The 20,677-nt window shown below is 41.5% G+C and overlaps 1 protein-coding gene across 6 annotated transcripts in view; it reads right to left on the bottom strand.

Annotated features, from left to right (window-relative positions):
- rptor (regulatory associated protein of MTOR, complex 1) overlaps nucleotides 1-20,677 on the bottom strand; it is a 167,114-nt gene that overhangs the window by 62,051 nt on the left and 84,386 nt on the right. For all 6 annotated transcript variants that reach the window (XM_086033595.1, XM_086033597.1, XM_086033596.1 and 3 more), the window contains exons 11-17: nucleotides 16,799-16,874; nucleotides 13,230-13,331; nucleotides 9,448-9,531; nucleotides 6,992-7,102; nucleotides 5,975-6,049; nucleotides 5,769-5,834; nucleotides 570-761 (exon numbers count right to left, since the gene is read on the bottom strand). In XM_086033595.1, the coding sequence (XP_085889721.1) occupies nucleotides 570-761; nucleotides 5,769-5,834; nucleotides 5,975-6,049; nucleotides 6,992-7,102; nucleotides 9,448-9,531; nucleotides 13,230-13,331; nucleotides 16,799-16,874 (706 nt within the window). The remainder of the gene's footprint in view (nucleotides 1-569; nucleotides 762-5,768; nucleotides 5,835-5,974; nucleotides 6,050-6,991; nucleotides 7,103-9,447; nucleotides 9,532-13,229; nucleotides 13,332-16,798; nucleotides 16,875-20,677) is intronic.

The raw sequence follows: 20,677 nt of genomic DNA, 5'->3' as shown, positions 1-20,677 counted from the left end.
ATATATTTACAATAAACTTAAAACCACTACAGTATATTATCTTTTTCACTGTCACAGGGGGGCGTTGACGTTGAGGATTTAAGGCTGCTCGTCAGCTAACGTTAGCATGTGCCTTTTCAAATGAGCGTGCACAGCACTTGTGCGTGGTGTCTTTTTTTTTTTTTTTAAGTATTAATTATTAAATATTTGAGGATAGACTTTTACAAGTGACCATTCCACCAGAATACATTTTAGTAAGAGAATGCCACACGCTTGAGGCACTGTCACTAGTTTGTTGTGTGAATCCAAGACCTAATACTTTCAGTGTCAGTGTTTTTGCCAAAACACATGACTGGCAATTAATCGATCTCAAGCTTTACCTGTCATTGTGGAGTGGTAAAGTTGACCTGTCAACAAGTCGACTGGTTGTTTTAACCCATAGTCTGTTTCCAGATGCTGGGGCTGTGCCCCCAAAAAACTATGCTCAACCAATTGGAAAAGGCACTTTAAGTCCTAATATTGTCAAATTTCTCTTCTACAACTTCTGATGCTGTTTGACATGTGTGCGTGGAGCAAGATCAACCTCTCACCTCAGGGATTGGATCAGACAACAAGATGTAGAGCTTTTCGTGTGCACTATCACGTACTCCACACCAGCGGGCCGGGTCAAAGTTCTGCCAGATGCGACCCAGGCATATGGCTACCCACTGGCGAAGCAATGGGTGGGGGTCCGAAAGCTGCTCCAGGCAGTTTGCTATTAGGTTACCCTGCAGACAGGCCTCCTGATGAGAAGAGAGTGGAGGAGAGAATACAGGCTGATTACAGTGTTACAAATTCACTGGATGGGCGAATCCTAAACAGCACACGGAATACCAAGCTTGGACTCTTTTAAGTCACTAGTCAGTAGGTCACCGCTAACCTACAACCTCGCACTGCCTCGCACGCAATAGGTTTATAAACTTTGCGCCGATAGCACTTATTCACTTGAACCAAGCAGAACCTCTTCTCTCAGTGAACAAAAGCTAATTGGTGCTTGGAAATGAAAGGCCATCTAAAGTTAGTCGAAGCCCCTTGCGGCCATCCCAGCCAACAACCTTCAACACTTAAAGAAGAAAAGTTTACAGCATGCCCTCACCTGTCATGTTTGTTTCTTTGTCTTCTTTCATAAATGACCCTCACAGAGTTGATTGAATGGCTTCATTTAATGTAGCTAGCAATAATAATAACTGCGCTGTTCTGCATCTCTTTTTTAATAGAATCTGTAGGACATGTGTTCATTCGTTTCATTCAAGGCAAGGCAGCTTTATTTATATAGCACATTTCCTACACACGACAACAGCTAAAAACGAATTAGAAACAACAGTTAAAAACATTCAGAAGCAATTACAAAGCAAAGCAGAGAAAAACAAAAGTAGCTTACAAAATGAACAAAAGAAAGTACAGAAAACTTTAATAAAATCTAAAAAGTAAAGTGAAAAAAAATAGGTTTCTAAATTGACTAAAAGAAAAAAAGGACTAAAGGAAATGATGAAAAGACCTTAATCAAAAGGATGGGGAAAAAAACCCAAATTTTTTATCTGGATTTCAAAGCATTTACATTCAGTTCTGACTTCACTTCTGTTGGCAGTTTATTCCATATGTGTCCAGCATAACAACTGAAGACTGCTTCACCGTGTTTATTTTGAACTCTGGGCTCCACCAATTGACCCGAGACTGCAGACCTCAGAACCAGAGCTGGGCATTCCGTCCCACGGACAAAACGGTCCGTCCGTCCATTTTGTGGACGGTTGGACAGAGGATGAGAAATCTTTTAAAAAGGACGGACTAAGCAAGGCTGGAGGTAGGTTTTCGTTCGTTCCTCTAATCGTCTGTAACCGGGTCAAATCCTGGCTGACGTGCTGCGTTGGGTTCTTTTAAAAAGCAAGACTGCCTTGACTGGAGTGCGCTTTTTCATGTGCGTTCTCTCTCTGCAATATTATTCTCTGCCCTCATGTGGACACCCATTTCACTGAGTTCACCAAGGGGAAAAAAAAAAAAACACTGAAAGCTATGACCCGGGAGTGGAAGACGTCCGTACTCCTTCTAAAATAATTATTTCTATTGCAAAATAACGCAATAAAAAGTGAAAACGTGCAACAAAACCCAATAGTATTGTGATATTATGCAATTTTAAGTATTCCAGTGACCGTCATCTCCTCCCTCATCATCATCATCATCACACAGTGGTTGCTGGCAGCTAAAAAAGCTGTTTTAGTGAAACAGCACCCCAAGTTTTCGGACATGGTCTTTGGTTTTTAAAGACGGTGAGTCAAGGTGTTTTCTAACAGCAATCCTCTTTTCGTTATTGCCAATATTTCATTTGGGGGATTTGTGAGTTTGTCAACCAAATCTGTAAGTACTCATTTTTCTGAAGTGTTTTACTAATGATTTCAAAAAAGTGTTGTCAAGTTTTTACTAAATCTTTTTAAAATTCGAAAATTACGGAGACATTGTCTGCCCAGGGCAAAACGAACTTCAGTTTAGTTTACTGAACTTTGATTTCAGTCATTATGCTCGTTCTGGCCCTCTCAAAGGCGTTTTAGCTTGGCATGAAATGATCTTAGTTTTAATAGGAGCAACAGTATCCGGGACATTGAGAATTTCCAGGTGAATATTTCCAAAAGTTCATCAATAGTCTTTGCATTCACAGTTGGTGACATAGCCCTGATTTCCATAAACGTATTGCTTGTGTTCTCATTTACAGTATACAGTACATCCTTTTTATCATAAACACAGTGGTTGTCTGAACTTTTGGGATTATTTGTAGTTCAAAGAACACACAAAAATGATCTTTAACATCAACAGATGAACACAATGAGAGATAATGAGGTAAAAAAATGTGAGAGTATATCTCTGACTTCGTGTTGTGAGAGACCAAAATATCAAATACAGTCTACATTTTTAATCCAAATTGTTGTCAACATAAATGTTAAAGTCTCCAGTTATGACCAGATTGTCGTAGTCAGTACAGATTACTGACAGCATTACTGACAGCAACTCCCCCGCCTTTTCTGCCACTGCGACATTTGTTCATGAAACTAAAATTCGTTGGCGTTGCCTCATTAATAATAGTGTTATGGCAATCTTCTGCTAGCCGAGTGTCACTGAGGAGAAATAACTCAAGATCATAGTTCATAATTATGGGATGAATGGGATGCCGTCATTCATCAAGCAAATAGTGCTAATTAAGTTAGGTGACTGTTAACGTGGCAAAGTACACATTCAGACTTGGATATTTATTTATTTAATTCATACAGGAACGATTCAAAATTACGTGCGCCATACAGACGGGCTTCCGTCTTTTGTACACTGTCTGACAGACCGACAAGAGTTGGAGGGCCTACACTATGACACCCCTCCACCAGAGCCCCCCAACCCTCACAATAGAATTTGTGCGTTGTTCTATCATGATGCATCCCAGCTGAACCCTTGGAGTTATCAGTGACACGTTGGCAATGGCAACACTGCGGTTGTGAGAACAGTTGTTGAATGTAAGAAAGATGAATAATGGAGCTATGAAGCGGGCAGAGAGTCTTGCTGTTATGCTGAAGATAATCTATTATTTACGGGCCCGGGAGAGTGGTAAGGGCACTGAGTACACAGCAATATGGAGACCAATTGCTGTTTCTTAGCATGTGCTCACATTCTCTGATTTGTCACATTTAAGCGGGACGTTCTCAAAGACAAGTTTTGCAAGTTGATGAAAGAATAAGTCATTAGGGAGATGAATGAGTGGAATAACATTCCCAACTAGACTGATAAACAACTGCAGAAAGCAGAAGACAGATGGCAAAGGAGTTTAATGGTGGGATATTTGTAACCTAGAATGTGGGTCTTTGAGTGCTTTGCAGAAAGGAAGAACTACTTCATCTCTGCATTGTCTACTCTGTTGGTTCATCTCTGAGAACAAATGCTGGCTAAATGGCTAATAACTTTGCTCCTGTCAGTGTACTTGCATGAGTTAGAAGGTGATGAGACAAAGTTAAGAAATACATTGCATTCATAATGGGATATTCATGCAGCAACATTAGTTTGATGGGCATTCCTACACAATCTCTGATGCTGATTACCCTACGTTAGTTGAAAGAATCATCCGGTCGGGACGGCCCATTTTTCACTCAAAATCTCTCTCTGTATTTTTGGATCAGGAAAATGATATTATCTTGCATTTTCAATTTTATCAATTTGCACGAAATAACTGCCCTCGAAATGACCCCTTGCTAGTCAGCAATGCAGCCGCACCCACCTCCCTCTTCCCATGTCCTGGTGGGATACAGAGGAGGAACTGGTCACAATTTGTCCATTCAAAATCATTGTACATACATCGCTAATAATAGCCAAAAACTGCAATCAATCAGCACCAAAATGAATGTGGACATCCCATCCCTACTTATGCCCAATCCAACCTCTGAAAATACCACAAGGATTAGCCTTTCCAAGGGAATGAGGAAATGGGCATCTTAGACGCAGATTCTCTAATGCCAGATTTGCTTTATTTGATAGTTCCCAAGATATGAACACAATGCGTTCAAGAGGCTTTTCGTAAGCTGAATTGTTCATTATATATTAATTTTCAATCTATGAGGCTTTCCTTGACTTACTTTTTTTCCCAGGAGATACATCGCGTACATACGCATCCAGTCCATCCATCCATTAGGGATGTCACGTTATCCAAATGTCACGATACGATAATATCACGATATGAACCCCACGGTGCGATAATTATCACAATACTGTGGAAATGTTGGCGATATATAAAAAGTTCACGGTATACTGTATAAAAGCTCACGATTTTGAAAAAAGAAAAAGAGCTGAGAAAAAAAAACACATCACAGTGTTCTGTTTTTGTACATAACAGCATTCACAAAGAAGTAGGCTTGGACAGTCATGCGCTCCTATTGGCTGAGCTGTGCAACGGCACATACTTGCTAATGCACGCACACATTGTGAATTTTAAATTGCACTAATAAACTGCTCATTGGCTGCCTGACCGGCGGCGAACGTGGACCTAATCGGCTGCCTGACCATCGGCCGGGGTGGAATTACTCTGCAGCCTGGATGGCGACCATCCGCGAAACGAAGTCCCAAATCTGGCCGATAAGAAGTGGTACAAAAACAGATTTTGTCCTACTAAGCTTGTCTTTTAGAGGTCGAACGCTAATTGCTGCAGTGGTGTTAGCCACAGGAGTTAATGGGAGCTAGCTGCCTGCAGCCTGCCTGGAGTCTAACAAAACTTTAGTGTCAATTTAGTGTCGGAGATGGTGTTTTTTCATCATAGGAGCTCACATTTAAAATCCAAAATATTGTGCAGATCACTTTTATATTTCCACATGTTGAAGTGGACAAGAGTAGGCATGTCCATACAAATTTGGGTGTTAATTGGTCTCCGTTTTCAGACAGTAGGTGACAACAGAATGGGACAAACCGAGCCAGGAAACAATATTAGAATGCTTGCCTCCTTACTTAACTAACGTAGTCCGGCTCATGTGTCAATCAAGCAGTCTCCTCCTGATTTGGGGCTTACTTGTGCTAAAATTCGCCACCAAAAAATATACCTTAAGTCACAACTGACTTTGGGCGGGTGAATTTTAGTGCTGACATCATTTTTACATTTAAGTGCCAACGTTCAGCCCAATGAAGTGTCCCTTTAAGTCGCAAGTCTTGCTATTTTATGTCATGTGGGCCCAGTATGAAACGACATCATGGAAGTTTCAGTATAAATACAGAGAAAACGTATAATGTATTCATACCTGTCCCGTGCTGTAGCTGTTTACAATAACAGCCAATATGAAGACAGCCATGGTCCGATGCTCAGCCTAGAAAGTAAAAAAAATACATATATATTGATATTTACGCTAGGCGTTTTGAGGTGAGTCCGAATTTTGAATACACCTCTATTGTTCACGTCGATTGCCCTTAACTGCTCTTCCATAATAGCAATGACAAATATACTCACTGGCATGTAGCTGTCAGCTAACACAGAGAGGAAGTACTTGTGACCATTGTCTTTGACCAGGTCAGCTTGACAGGACTACAGATAGGTGGAGAAGGGAAAGCAAGATGAGGAGGTTAAACTTTTTTCACCCACTCATTCCATATACAAGCACTCTCTAGGTAAGGGAAGGGCAACTCAGTGTGGCCCACGAATCAGGGAGGACCATTTAATTTTGTGAAAATTTGTAATTATTAAAACATCAGACATAAGGCTGTCAGAAATTTCACTGACTGTAGGTTATCGATAAACTGTACAAGCTCAATGTCTGCCACCCGCCAAGCAAGCAGTAGGACGTACTACGGTCAGTGGGATGGTGTGCTTCGGCAACTGTGTGTAAGTTAGGGTAAAGTGCCCATCTGTGTGTGGGGGGGGGGGGGGGGGGGGGGGGTGAGTGTGTGTGCGTGCGCATATATATATATATATATATATATATATATATATATATATATATATATATATATATATATATATATATATATATATATATATATATTTATAAAGTCTGGGTTAGTCTAGAACCCTGAAGTCGCATGAAGAAAGAGACACAGACAGAAGTGGATGTAAACTCTCACGCTCTTGCAGACAAACTCGATCCAAGGAAACAAGATGCACATTTATTTTGCCTACTTGTCTGACAGGCAGGGTGCGCCGAACGGACGTGAAATGTTTGCTGCAAGTTGTGTTCTTAAGCAAGCTTGCTACGAGCTACAGAGCTCACTGTCAGCTGGACCGACAAGTTCAGTGACAGCCGTGCTTATTACGAGGTACTTTATGCAGGTATAGTATCAAAGTCAAAATTGTTCTATCCTGACAACACTGGTGGACATAGATGTCATGCGGTATTTGAAGAAAGGGTCCATATGTAGGTTTACAAGATGAGAACAGACAAGAAGGGCAGAAAAACCCGAAAACATAATGCCTGACAGGGATTTGTGCAGATTTCAATTCCACCACAGAGCCACGAGCATGAGAACTTACACTGTCCACGGCCAGGATTTTAGCCCAGATGAAAACCAGCAGCGGCCGCAGCTCTCTGGCTGAGCTCTGTAGCAGCTTTAACACATACGGGAAGATTCCGACAGACAGGGCCTGGAAACACACAAACATTCACTCGTGTTCACAGAGCAGCAAATCCCGTCGGCATCACACAGGACTGGACACTGAATTTGTTGTAAAACTTAAGCTCACATGAGATGTGCCATCTTCTAAGTTGTATATGAGATTCAAAGCTGAAATGTTGATCTTGTCTCATACTCATATCAAACTCAAATGTTTTCAGTCAACAGCAAAAATAACAGAATTGGCCTCACTGCTCCACTACTTTTTAAGGTGATTCCACATTACAGGTAATTCGATAAAGATTTACTGAAAATTAACTAATGAAAATCAGAATGCAATATTTTAAAAAAAAAGAAAAAAAAAACAAATTTCACACAAATCAAACAAAATTAAAATGGCCTGGAAAAAAATGATGGTAATGTGGAGATGTGGTGAATAATGAGATGCCTCTCAGGCTAACACGGAATTGCTGATGCATGCTTTTATTTCCTGTCGTTTAGATTATTGTAACGCCCTGCTCTCTGGCCTCCCCAAAAAGAGTATCTTTTCTTTACAAGTACTCCAGAATTCAGCAGCTCAGGTGCTGACGAGAACCAGACGGCGGGAGCATATTACACCAGTTTTAAAATCGCTGCATTGGCTACCCGTGTGTTTCAGGATCGATTTTAAGGCCACCCGTGCTCCCAACCTAGTGAGGTGCTGTTGGCATCACTTCGAAGCCTGAGTAGGTGGAGCTCGGACAATGCAGGAGTCACCACCGTTACGCCAATACCGAAACCACACATAAAAATAACAGTATAAAAAATGTGGGGTTACACGGGACGATGGACGTTTGTATATAATACTACAAATTAAATCATAATATGCAAAGCACTACACTGGCACAGGAAGGTGCAGGTAGGACCTTCCTGTGGCTCTCGTGCCAGCATGCGCCTATGGTCCCTCCGACCACCACCAAACATTCACACCCAGCCGTACACCCGTGCGAGTGGCACTGGAGGCTGCATACACACCAAATCCGTTGAGGGAGTTTCTAGCAGCGCGATTCAATTAAAGTCAATGTAGTTGCACGCGGGGCGGCGCGAATGATGCATTTGGAGCGGTGGAACGCGGAGTGAAGCACTGAAAATCCGTCCATTCGTCGCGGTTAAAACAGATTAACTTTTTTCCCTCTTCGCCTCGCGGCGGCCAATCATCATCGGTGAGTACTACGTCACACACAGCGTCCTGTACACTCGGCGGGGTTTGTGTGGAGAGTGCAAAACAGAGGAAAAGATTATTGTTGTCGTTTTGTGGACATCCCGTTATGACACGGTCAGCTACCACTACCAGGGACAAGATAAAAAGAGACCAGGCTTGGAGAACTGTGAGCGAGGAGCATGTTGAACCTGGTACGTTTTATCTTTCTTTCTTTTGGTTTTTGCAGCTGATGAACTTTACCAAGACGGCAATATTGTTTGCATTATTTTAGGCACAGTGTCGGACACTTGATTGCTACGTCAAAACCTTTTTTTTTTGCCAGTCGTCGTCTACTACCAAGCAAAGCCCCTTCCCTCTCCGATACGCATGAATGAAGCGGCTGCGACATTCGGGTTTCAAATTTCCCGCGGTCAAACGCCAACGAATTAAGCGAAGCGGAACGCTCATGCGCGATTGGTGTGAACATAGCATTAGGCTACAATATGTTCATATAGAGGTTTTTATTCAGATTTTTTTTTTCTGCACACTCGACATGCAACTGATTTTTTTTTCATGACGTGAACAGTACAATTTTGAGTTAAGTTGTGAACTAACTCCCACTTTAGATGAGCTTGAATGTGATAACTTCTGCGTTCAATTCTGAACACAGACGTCTCCAGTTACTGTATAAGAGGGCGTTCACACTACTGTGACCACACTATTGTTAGTAGCTTCATTTTTACTTTCCCATTTGAAAAGAGTTAATATTTTCTCATGTGAGTTGTACCGCTTATAGGTCACATTAATGGTGGAAAAAGTTTAGAAATGATTTTCTTGGTCCCATTTTTATAAATCACAAAAACCTGGCATTTGTAGAGGGGTCTTTAAGACTTTTTATACTGATTGTGCCTACCTACCTACCACCTACGGTAATTTTGGTCACTTACAGAGATGGGAAATCCAGGCCACGGTTTGGCTTTAGCCACACGTGCTTCTACTCAACCGGCAGGTAAACGAGCTCAGTTGATTAGAAGCACCCATGGCGCAAACCAAACTGTGGCAGGGCTTTTACTTTCTGGACCTGAATTCCCCATCTTTGGTCAGTGTAACCCTGACACAAAACTTTCAACTCTGAGAGTGAGCATTTATTCTATTACATAAACGTAACAGACACAGATAGTACATGATGAACACACCAGACTGACAGCCCAGGGTCCAAGGTCCAGAAAGCGTCCAAGAAGGTCTAGGGCCCGAAGTCGATGCACTTGGCTAAGGAGGACCTAGTAGAAAACAGGGGTCAGTGGTCATTTGTACTTCTCCCAGAGCAACAGGCGCAGGACAAGAAATAGCAAGAGAAGGAGAGAGGTCGAGGCAGTGGAGTAAAACAGATGGCCAACCCACCACCAACTACTACAAGCTGGCCACAAGCCACACTTGCTAACTCTGAATGTTTATGGGGGTACCCTCTTGAAAAACCCTCTTGACGATAAAAATATAAACATGTCACCACAGGCAGCACGTACAACACTCACGACAAACAAAGAATAAACAACGGTATTCAAGAAAACAATTTCTGCTGAAATATGCAGTACGTGTTGTTTCTGTAACACTGAGCATAGTGTGTACAGTATGTGTTGTGTCAGGACCGAACATTCTGCAGTGACTGTCCCACAGCGTGCGTGGGACCGAGCATATGGAGGAACATAGGCGCATACTCACTTGCACACGCACGCACGCACACATGCACACAGTCCGCCGACACAAGATGTATTATTAGCATACTCCGTGACATGAACCTAGTGAGCGTGACCACCACACGTACAGAAGGAGGCGGGGGAAGACCTCTTCCAGCTTACCTACAGCTCCAAGTCCACAGCACATGTGCGTGCACTGCTTCGTAAAGAATGACAGAGCACAAAACCCCTTTTGTTTTCTTTTGTCCTGAATTATATTACAAGGATGATTTGTTTTCAAAACGCTATCAGTGGATTTGACATGTCACACAAAGGGTACACTTGCATTGTTAGGTTTTGCTTGAAATAGTTTGTATTCATTATTTTTCAAGGCGGGCTAACGGTACAACACTGCAGGAATGCTCCTACTATATGTGAAAAGGTGTCTGCATATTTATGTCGCTTCCTTTATCCTTAATAACAATTTCCTCACTTACATAACCCTTGGTAGCAGGAAGTATCAGCAAAGTATAAGCACGTTACATCACCATATTTTGTGTGTCCTGTGGGACAAAAACTAACATGTTATCATAGCAATACCATCCTAACCTGGTTAAATATAAAAATAAATCTTATCAACCCATGCACACCATACACAACACAAGGCACAGCTGTATCAAAGGCTCATTCTTGACAATACTTGCTTATAACTGACAATCTGTACAAGGCTGTCTTTGTGACCTTTGGTAAAGCCTTTGTATTTAATTCATTAGATCAGTGATTCTCAGTGTGGTACCACGAGTAGTACTCAAAATGATCACTGCCAAATACAATTCAGTTGTATTTAACATTTTAGTACGAGAAATTTGCATTTAATCTTTAAGAACTTTTTAGTTTTAAACTTTTCTTTCGACTAGTTTTTTTTCCCTAATTTGCATGTCTGTGCATGTATATTCGAATGCACCATAAGTACAATAACTTAAGTTGTTTTTCTTTAGTTACTTTAATAGTATTCCCCCCCCCCCGTATTTAAGGGCAGTGTTAATGTTGTGCATGATATTACAATGGCTACAATAATATACAGTTTTATTATATTGTATCTCCACATCATTCGGGTGTGCCTAAAAGGGGAAAAAGGTATCCATCACATACGAATCTTGAACATGAAGCTTCAATCGGCTTTAAGATTACAGTACTATGATGCATAATATTGCATAATCTTAGAGGCTCCCTCCTGCTGTTTCCTATTCTCTCTCTCCTCTGTATTTGCTTTCACACGCCATGTACTGTAGCTCGACCCAATAAGTGTGGCTTTTCCCACATCTTTTAACAAGGCTTGGCAGAACTGCTAACAGAGGGCTTAGTCAGCAGGAAATTACCATTCAACACGGACAGCAACACACTGCCACTGTGCTGTGATATAATACAACACAACAGCTGTAGAAGCCGGTGGGATGGGGAGAGAGGAATCCAAGAGTTGATGCACATTATAAAGGTTCTGGCACCCTAATTGGGGATTTAAAAAATATGTAACAACTGTAGGGGACAATATAGACACTCTGGTCTTGTCACAGACTTTGTAGCTGGGCTCTAATGAAGAAAATTAGCCTGCTTGTGTTGCACATCAGGAGGAAGATTTAAAGAGAGGTACAGTAATGGTGTGGGAAGTACTGCTGCAATGGTAATTTTCCATTCAGAGGGGAACTCTTGCTGATATATGAGTTCAATCGAGATGCAATCGTCATGAGCTAAAGCGGCTGCTCGTGCATAATGGAAGGATAAAGCCTGTTTAAAACACATTTCCACCATGGCTGACTTGGGTCTATCTGTAAACGTGATGGCATCCTGGCAGTTTCACATTTCTCTTTGTTACGTGCGGCCTCATCCTCACCTGACACTAGACATCAAGCGGAAGTGCACAGCAAGCTGTGGTATATGGCAAAAATAAGCGAACACTTCCCTTTAGTTCTCTTAAAAGCTATACGACGTTTTACTTAATTAAACAGGGTTTGGGTTTGATTTTGGAGTAGCTCTTGCTTTTGAGACCATTTCATACTCAACAATTATCTAATATTGCTATCATCGTTCGGCCTGTACAGCTGTCAAAATGGGACAAGGTTCGGTGTTGATACAAGGTAATGTCATCTCTGTTGTGTAGCACAGAGCAATACTTATAAATCCAATTAAGTGCTTTGAGAGGACGGATGAATGAATGCTTACATTTAATATTTCTATTGGACTGTATATACAATATTTAATACTTTTTTGACATGGCAACATGCAATATCGATTTGATTATGTCAGTATTTAAGGTCTTCCAGAAAGACCTTTAGGTCAGAAGCTGCTCTTGTGACGCCTACAGATTAACACGACAGTATGTAGTACATCATTAAGTACAGTACATACAGTGCCTTGAGAAAGTATTAGCCCCCTTGGACTTTTTGACCGTTTGCCATATTTCAGGTTTTAAAGGCATATCATTGGATATATATATATATAGCCCAGACATATTAAGAAGAGATTGTTGTCCCATGTACGAAATAGCGGGTTCTTGCAAAAATTCCTGCAGTTTTCCACATTGCATTCGGTCTCTTGCAGCCTATCCGACCAATGTTTTTTTTGTCATTTCAATTTTTGAGGGACTTCTAGTTCTTCGTAATCACTGCCGTGCCATATTTTGTCCACTTTTGGTGACTGCCTTCACTGTGTTCCATGATAGATTTAATTGGAGATGCTTAATACGCTTCCTTCTCCTGTCAGATACCTTTGAACAATAAAATCCCTCTGATACTCAACTTTGTTAGGGATTACCGGTAATCAGAGACTATTTAAATGGTGGCAGGTGTGCGATGACTCCCATATAACACAATTTTGAATGAGACTCGTTAAATGTAAACACAGCCACATCCCCGGAGGATACATGCACTTGGGCAACCACATTATGCCAGTTGTTTATTTTTCCATGCTTTCAGGCTATATGTCATGTTATTGGCTTTTGTGGACTTTTTCTATAATCTATAGAATATCTACAGCGGGGGTCATCAACTCCGGTCCTCAAGGGCCCCTATCTTGCATGTTTGTCTCCCTCCTGCAAAACACCTGACTCAAATGACTCAGGATAAGTGCCCTCGAGGACCGGAGTTGGTCATCCCTGATCAACAGTATCTATCTATCCATCTATCATCCATCCATGTACCTTTTATGTCTAGATAGATAAATCTTTGGATGGATAGATGGATAGAGTCAGGGTATGTATATGAATATTTCTGAAATGCTTCAAGATGTAACCGTGTGCGAGTGCATACCTGCAGTACAATAGGGAGTTGCTCAGGAGGATTCCGATTCTCTACGCCCATCGTCAACCACACCTGAAATGCTGTCAGCTGTTCTGCGAAGAAAGGACTGTGCTGTGGAGACAAACATGCACACATTTATGTGCACGCACACACACATTTACGCACACGCACACTAACACACACGCAGCCATGCATAAAGGGCCAGTCCGCAGTGACTAAGTCATCATTTCATAACAACCCTGACACATGAGCCAGGGAGTGACAACGCACTGCAGTAACGACATCAATCCTGATCTATCATGGTTCGTATCTCATGATCTCCGTATCTCACTCGCTGCTGCCACGGTAGCATGCCTGACTGATTGGTTGCTGGAGGGGTTTTGATCACACCGAGTGCTAATACTGCAGCATGAATTAGGACAGTTAACAACTGCTGATGGATGCAAAAGGGAAGTATCAATGCCTCTCGGCAGGGAGGCCAAATTGATTTGTACCTAATCAAAGCTTAATAAGTCCAGACACAAGAAAGACGTGCACTATGTTAGTGTAAAGATTGAGTTTCTGTTTATGTATGTTGTTGCGACCTTTGGCTTCAGGGGTCGACACAGTGACTCATAAGGCCTCAGGTATCACCAACTCCGGTCCTCGATGGCACCTGTCCTGCAGATTTTCAATCTCTCCCTGCTGTAAAATACCTGGTAAAATGATCAGCTCATCAGCAAGCTCTTGAGAAGGCTGATAACGATCTTGATCATTTTAACAGGTGTGTTACAGCAGGAAGAGATTGAAAACCTGCAGGACAGATGCCCTCGAGGACCGGAGTTGGTGACCCCTGGCCTAGATAGACCAATCCGATGATGGCCAACAGTGACCGACGCTTACCCTATGTAGCGCCGGGCCGGCTGTCGGCACGTCGAGTGTATGTAATGTAATACCCTTCCATACCATCGGCGGCGGTAGTCACTATTTGTCATGGTTAGAAAATGCCAACCGGAAAGAAATTGGCCGGGGGCGGATTATAAAAAGGCAAACAATGCATTCAGCTATATTCTTCGCTCACGAACTCCCACGTGAAGTAAACCCTCACGTTCTTGACAAGGTATCGTGAAATACTTAAATTGTCAACCCTCGCTCTTGTACTTATAAGAAGAATAAGGCATCAATGGCGTGCTCACTGTTTATCCGCATTTGTCACTGCCCGTTGGTGGTCCGAGCGCTGATTTGCTAATTAATAGCCAGTCAGAGTGACCAAATGTCACGACTGGCGACGCTGATTCAACATGCGTAAACGCCCACCAGACGCTTCCTGACGGGCTCCGACGCTACAACGGTGGTCACTACACCAATCAAACGGCGCAATCAGACGCCACACCGCTTCACGACCTCGGACGTTGCATTGGTGCATCTAGGCCTATAGACTGCTATAATTATTGGGTGGGTGAGAGTAGAGAATATCTTCAAGTTATCATACTGCTAAATGCAAGGACAACGGATATGATTGACATTTTCATGCCGTCAAACTTCGAACCACATTGGGAAAATGGGTAATAAATATCAGAGGTAAAAACCAAATCTCTTGAAGCGATGAGAAAGACAGTAAGGGAACCTTCTTTTCATAGTCCTCAGAGGCTCAATTATATTGCTGGAAAGTGATGTGAGAGCAAGCAGGAGGAACAAAAGGAATGAGGATAGAAAGCTTTTCCCATGGGAGCGATAAATACGATATCCCCTTACAGGTGGAGGACAGGAAAGGCCCAGATCAAAGTGCCTCCATTTAGAAAGCACTCGAAACGTCTTTCGTTTTCAGGGTGGTCTATTTGGTGTTTAGAGCAAAGCGGCAAGAAGTTTCCACTCTTCTAGACAGCGTTACAACAAGATATTGGAGGGGACAGTATGTCTCACTTTTGTCCTTAACATTGTTTGGTTTCAATGATTGCTGTAGTTCATCCCAAAGGTGATCATTGATTACTTCAGCCAAGCACAAATGCATGACGGCGAGTGTTATTGTTTTCCCCCCTGCGTGTGGATCCTAACAAAAATGCAGTTCCAGTTTCAAACATTGACACGGTGTAAAAAAAACAAAAAAAAACGTTCCATTAAATTGTGGTGCTTGTTAGACGAAAATGTCATGTAACTAGGGCTGCCACAAACGATTATTTTGCTAGTCGACTAATCACAAACAGTAGTCGTGATTAGTCGACTAATCGGATAATATATAAATTGTGGCAAATCGCAGCAGCAAGCTGCTGCTCTTATAATAATCATCATTCGCTCACATCTTAAATTCTTTATGTACAAACTAATCATGAAGACAAGATGATAGTACATTCAACTTGTATTAAACTTTGCAACTCAAGCCATCATTCCTGACATGTTTATAAATAAAGGAGTGACTTAAATTGATGGCAATACTCTGGCCTTAACATTTTTAGCTGTAATTCGTTAGTTCGTTTTAAAATTGAACCAAAACTATACACTATGCAGAGTTGCACTAATACAGTGAAATTATCTATGAATACAAAAAGAAGTACTTGTATACATATTTCAGTAGTGAAATCAGAGGAGTAAATTGGGCAAATGCTCTGTGCTAAAGAAAACTAATACAAACACTTGTATTGGTTTTTAATTTTGTGTTAATTTAAACTTTATCAAAAATGTTTTGTTATTCTTTTCACTAGTATGCATAGTTTAAAAGTAGTAAATTGATCTACACATTCAAAATGTGGTATGCACCTGTAACAAAAAAAGCAAAACTTTTTTTTGCACTATAACATAGTATATTACAACAAACTTAATTATGGATTTTATTGTTATGTGATGCCGATGAGTAGCACATGTCGTTTTTGTGTTGAGTACTGATATTTCCCAGTTCATGAATGCGTCACTCCGTTCGCAAGTGAGATAGAGAGAGAGAGAGAGAGAGCGAGAGGAAGCAAGCGTGCACTTCCTGCTTCGATGTCCACCGCAGGCATAAACACACAGCGTTTTGGTTGTTAATCAACGCGGGTTTACTGAATAATGGCTGTTTAATCCATAGAAGATGCTACGACATGTTAGCGTACCAAATAGGAGCGTTACATCAAACACACCGTAATGTGTGTATGCTGACCGCAGCTAGCTTCTAGACACAACTGTGCCTATGTCAGATATGAAATCAGGCATAAGCCATAACTTGCTTCCTTTTTTTAAATGATTGGGCATGCCCATCGTGCTGCCATGAAAGGCAGGTTTGCATTGTATTGAGTATATTTGGTGAAATCGCGCCGTAACTTTCGTACTCTGTTGCCAACACGAATTAGCCCTTACAGTGTAAGGCTTACACTACTTTACCCACAATGCTTCTGTTTACATCACGATTAAAATTAATTGTCGACGATTTTGATCGTCGACGTCGTCGTGATTAGTCGACTAATCATGGCAGCCCTACATGTAACACACCTGTCGCTACAAGTGAAGGCTCAGATTTGGCAACCGTATTTACTGTAGGTGGGTGGGATGATTGAAAACGTGAGGAGTTTCACATGTGCTTCTCATATATTTTCTTGCTTTGTGTAGGAAAAACTATCACACACACTTACCCTGAATGCAGTGCCCTCCTCAATGATGGTTGGCAGCTGAGACAAGCAGATATCCACAGCCAGGTCCCATGCTTGCCTGGGAGAGGTGACACACTTCTATTCAACATTTCCTCCTTTCACATGCCTGAAATTGCATACTTTATATTTTCACCCAGGGGGCGCGAGAGGGCAGCAAGGAGCCTTTAATGCCCTTCTAAACCCCAGCGCTCACTCATGGCCACCTTAACTAATTCATACGGTTATACAACACAACTTGGAACCTAACCCAGCTTATCTATTTGGTCTGTCTCCGTCTGTCCTTTACACGTTGCTGTTTCAGTGCAGGGCCTCAGTGGATCTTTTTTCCCCTCACAATTAGTAAATGTTAGTGTCAGTTTATTAATGCTGACCAATGTACTGTGCTGTAATATAATACTCAACAACTAGGGGGGAAAGAAAAACAAACACTATTTTAGCTCTTTACGTGGCTTTTCCCCCCTCAATATAGTACGGTTCATATATTGGAGTGTACCTCCATTATAATTGATGCATCACTTTAATGTGTGGTAATGTATGCACAAAGCACAATAAAACTTAACAAGCACAAGGGTTGATGGAGAAAAGTGGCAAAGGAATTCTGGTCGGTAGGTTTGTGTTGAAGAAGCTTATTGTGATTTGTTTTACCAATGTAAATTTACACCTGGATCCACTGGTGTTGAACCCTTCTTCAAATGAGCATGACTGTATTGTACTGCCCCGGGGTCAAGTCATACATACCAGAAGGAGCAGCGACAAATGATTCTCAATGCAGCCACTGTATAATGATTTACATTCTACTTATGTTACTATTCTGTTACTTTATGTTTTTATGAAGCACAAGTGTTTTGAGTTACAAGCATGGTCACAGAAAAAAATGAACTCCCATCTCAATGCAGCACTGTATACATAAAGAAGATAAGGGCTGCGGGAAAAAAGTCGACCGACTCGACTGTCTCGACCACAAAAATTGGTTGACAAAAATGCATGCCTCAAAATTGTTTTTAATTGTTTTTTTTTTCTTCGTATTACTGCAAAGTGGAGCTGGCGGAACTTGGAGACTTCAACACAGGAATGTGACCCGCATGATAGTCGGCAGCTGCTCGGTGGACGCCTGCTGCTAGAGGTAACAGCAACACAGCGTGGTGTTTTAAAGTGAATTAACACGGAACAAACTGAATATTGTCACAGTACGTCCCATCACTACTTTACAGGGACCAAGCGTCTTCCATTGAATTGTCGGTGTGTGAGGCAGAGAGCACAACAGCAGACTATGGCTTAGAGAAAAATTAATATGAAAACATTATTTATTATTAAGAGGGAATATAATAGTGTTAGTATATTGGCAAAGTTAAGTGTTATTTGTAGATGCGTGCTCATCACTGTCAAACATTTTACTGAACGCCCCGCCCCCCCAGCCCCTCCACCTCCAAAACTCAACTAGTCTGAGTGTGTGTGTGTTTTTTTTCTGTGGGCAGGATGGGTGGGAGTGTTTACTTGAGTAATCGATGGAATAATCGATAGGATGATTGATTCTAAAAAGATGCATCTGTGACAGCCCTCATACAGAATATACAGTATATGAGAGGGCACCAATCCTTTTGAGACAGAGAGCTACTATAATTAGGTACTGATTTATGTGAAGGCCTACCATTTTGATACACTACTGAAATAAAAAAAATGCTGAAAATTCCATTCATAATGTTAATAAAGAAAAATATTAATTTATGCTGCCAACACTCATCATATGCATTATTTTTCACAATAATTAACACAACAATATCCAACGCTATATTTCTGTAAATTTTTGCCAGCGTTCACATTTTCAAATGATCACTTGTACAACATACCTCGAAAATCACCCCCAAAATGTATGACAAAACCGTGATGAAATGAAGATTTCATAATGCAGACTGAATTTGCATCTCCATCAGAGCGATTAGCAGAAATGCAGGAGAGCCAAATCAGCAAAGGGGTGGAAGATGCAGCACCACTTGGGGTGACAGCATTAACTCAGGTAATGGTTGCCAATATCAATGAGCAACTCATCACCAAAACCTGTCAGCGTGTGCTCATGTGTGTGTGGCGCGTGTGAAAGGGGGACAGCAGTCAACAGAAGAGCGCAAGGGAGCAGTTGGTGGCTGACTAAGCACTTGTCGCTGGTGCCTGCAGAGAGTGGTGCGGTAACACACACTCCCACATTTGTACACACTCCCACACTGAAACTGTCCTCAGGGGAGTAATCAGCCTTGGTTTTTTCAGTTCTATCCAGTTCAACACCATTTGAATAACAATTGCCCAATGCGCGCAGGCACCGTCATCGATCCAGAAACCCCCATTTTTTTTAATTGCCTAGTTTTATTGTTCTTCCACTCTAACATTACTGATCCCACTTTTATTATTCGAGTGGCCTTTTATCTGTGGCACTTTCACATTTATCGTTTTATCAGTCTTGATTTCTACACAGTCCTGTCATTATTCTGTGCCTTTAAATACTGCATGTGCTGCAGTGCAGCAGCGCTCTCAATAATGGTCCCCATAAACACGATAATATACACACATAGCTAATATAGACTTGGGAGACAGAAGAAAAACGCCTAGTAACTTTTGCAAGAGCAGGAATCTTTACAAAAAGAGATGCCATCTTGTTATGTTACGCAACAACCTGCCTCGCAAGGCAGAACCAGTGAGAAGGTTTTCTTTGCTTCACAACACAAGACAGATAACGAGTGGGAGGTTGCAGGGATGCATTTATAGAAGACAAAAAGCAATAGTGGGAGAACTGTTTGTGTAAAGGCATAAAGTTAATGGGAGAGCGTTTCTTACACAGTGTGCGGAGACACTGAAGTCAATGGACAATGATACAGATGAGTACCCTTGTGTGCTTGGGATTAGATAAGAGAGGGGCTTTGATTGAACTTTAAAATACATTTTAGACAACGATCAGTAGTTATCATATAGTTGCTGGTTTTATTTGTGCGTGTAATGCAGTGACTTTACAATGGATGCAATCTAATGACGTCTCTGTTGAGGTTGACAGCAAGCACCCTTCGTGTGGAGGCAAACCCTTCACTACATGTAAAGGTAGTAGGGGCAATGTGTTTTGGTTTTTCTTTGGCTTTTTGGTGGCATTTATTCCAAAAGAAGGGCAATCATCAACAGTGGGTCTTGAATGGGATCTAGACCCCCAAATTCGGAAAACCATGAATACATTGTCTGTGCCAGCCCGAGTCAAAACATGGTACTCTGATTGATATTGGATTATTGGGATAAGAATTTAACAGGATAATTAGCCAAAGTAACGGGGGCGTCACAGGTGAAATCATTATAAGCCATCGACTCTATGGTAATGACAGTAAAGGCACTTGGTTCCCAGAATGCATTGCATGGCGCAATACAATTAACGACATTATAAGGATGTTTATTCTTGTCATATGTGTGTTTGCATTACTCGCAGTTGAATGGATGTCATATTTAACTGTGAAATGTGTTTGATTAGATATGTTGCACTGTTTTTTTTTTTTTTTAAACAAACTGTGTCTTCATGTTGTGTTTAAAATAGTGACATCCAGACACTGGCAGAGCTAGGATATTTTCTTTGGGGGGCCATGGGAGGCCAAGGATATCTCATATATCAAACCCCCAATTTTTTATTTTTTTTGCAAACGAGATAAATTCTTCATAAAACACTGATAAAAATCCACTCTATGTTCCCTACGGGCGACGGGGGAATGTGGAAAAAAATTCCCACAAAAAAAAAAAAAAAAAAAAAAAAAAAGGGAAAATACCCAAAAGTCAATTACTGTATCTGGTCCGGCACATGGGGGGTCCAATCATATTTCGGGCCTTTTAGTTCCTCATAGT

This window comes from Filicampus tigris, chromosome 6 (assembly GCF_054856515.1).
Source record: "Filicampus tigris isolate MCC_2025a chromosome 6, RoL_Ftig_1.0, whole genome shotgun sequence".
Lineage (NCBI taxonomy): Eukaryota > Metazoa > Chordata > Actinopteri > Syngnathiformes > Syngnathidae > Filicampus > Filicampus tigris.
The sequence above is the reverse complement of the archived record's forward strand: the minus strand, read 5'-3'. Positions and strand labels throughout refer to the sequence as shown.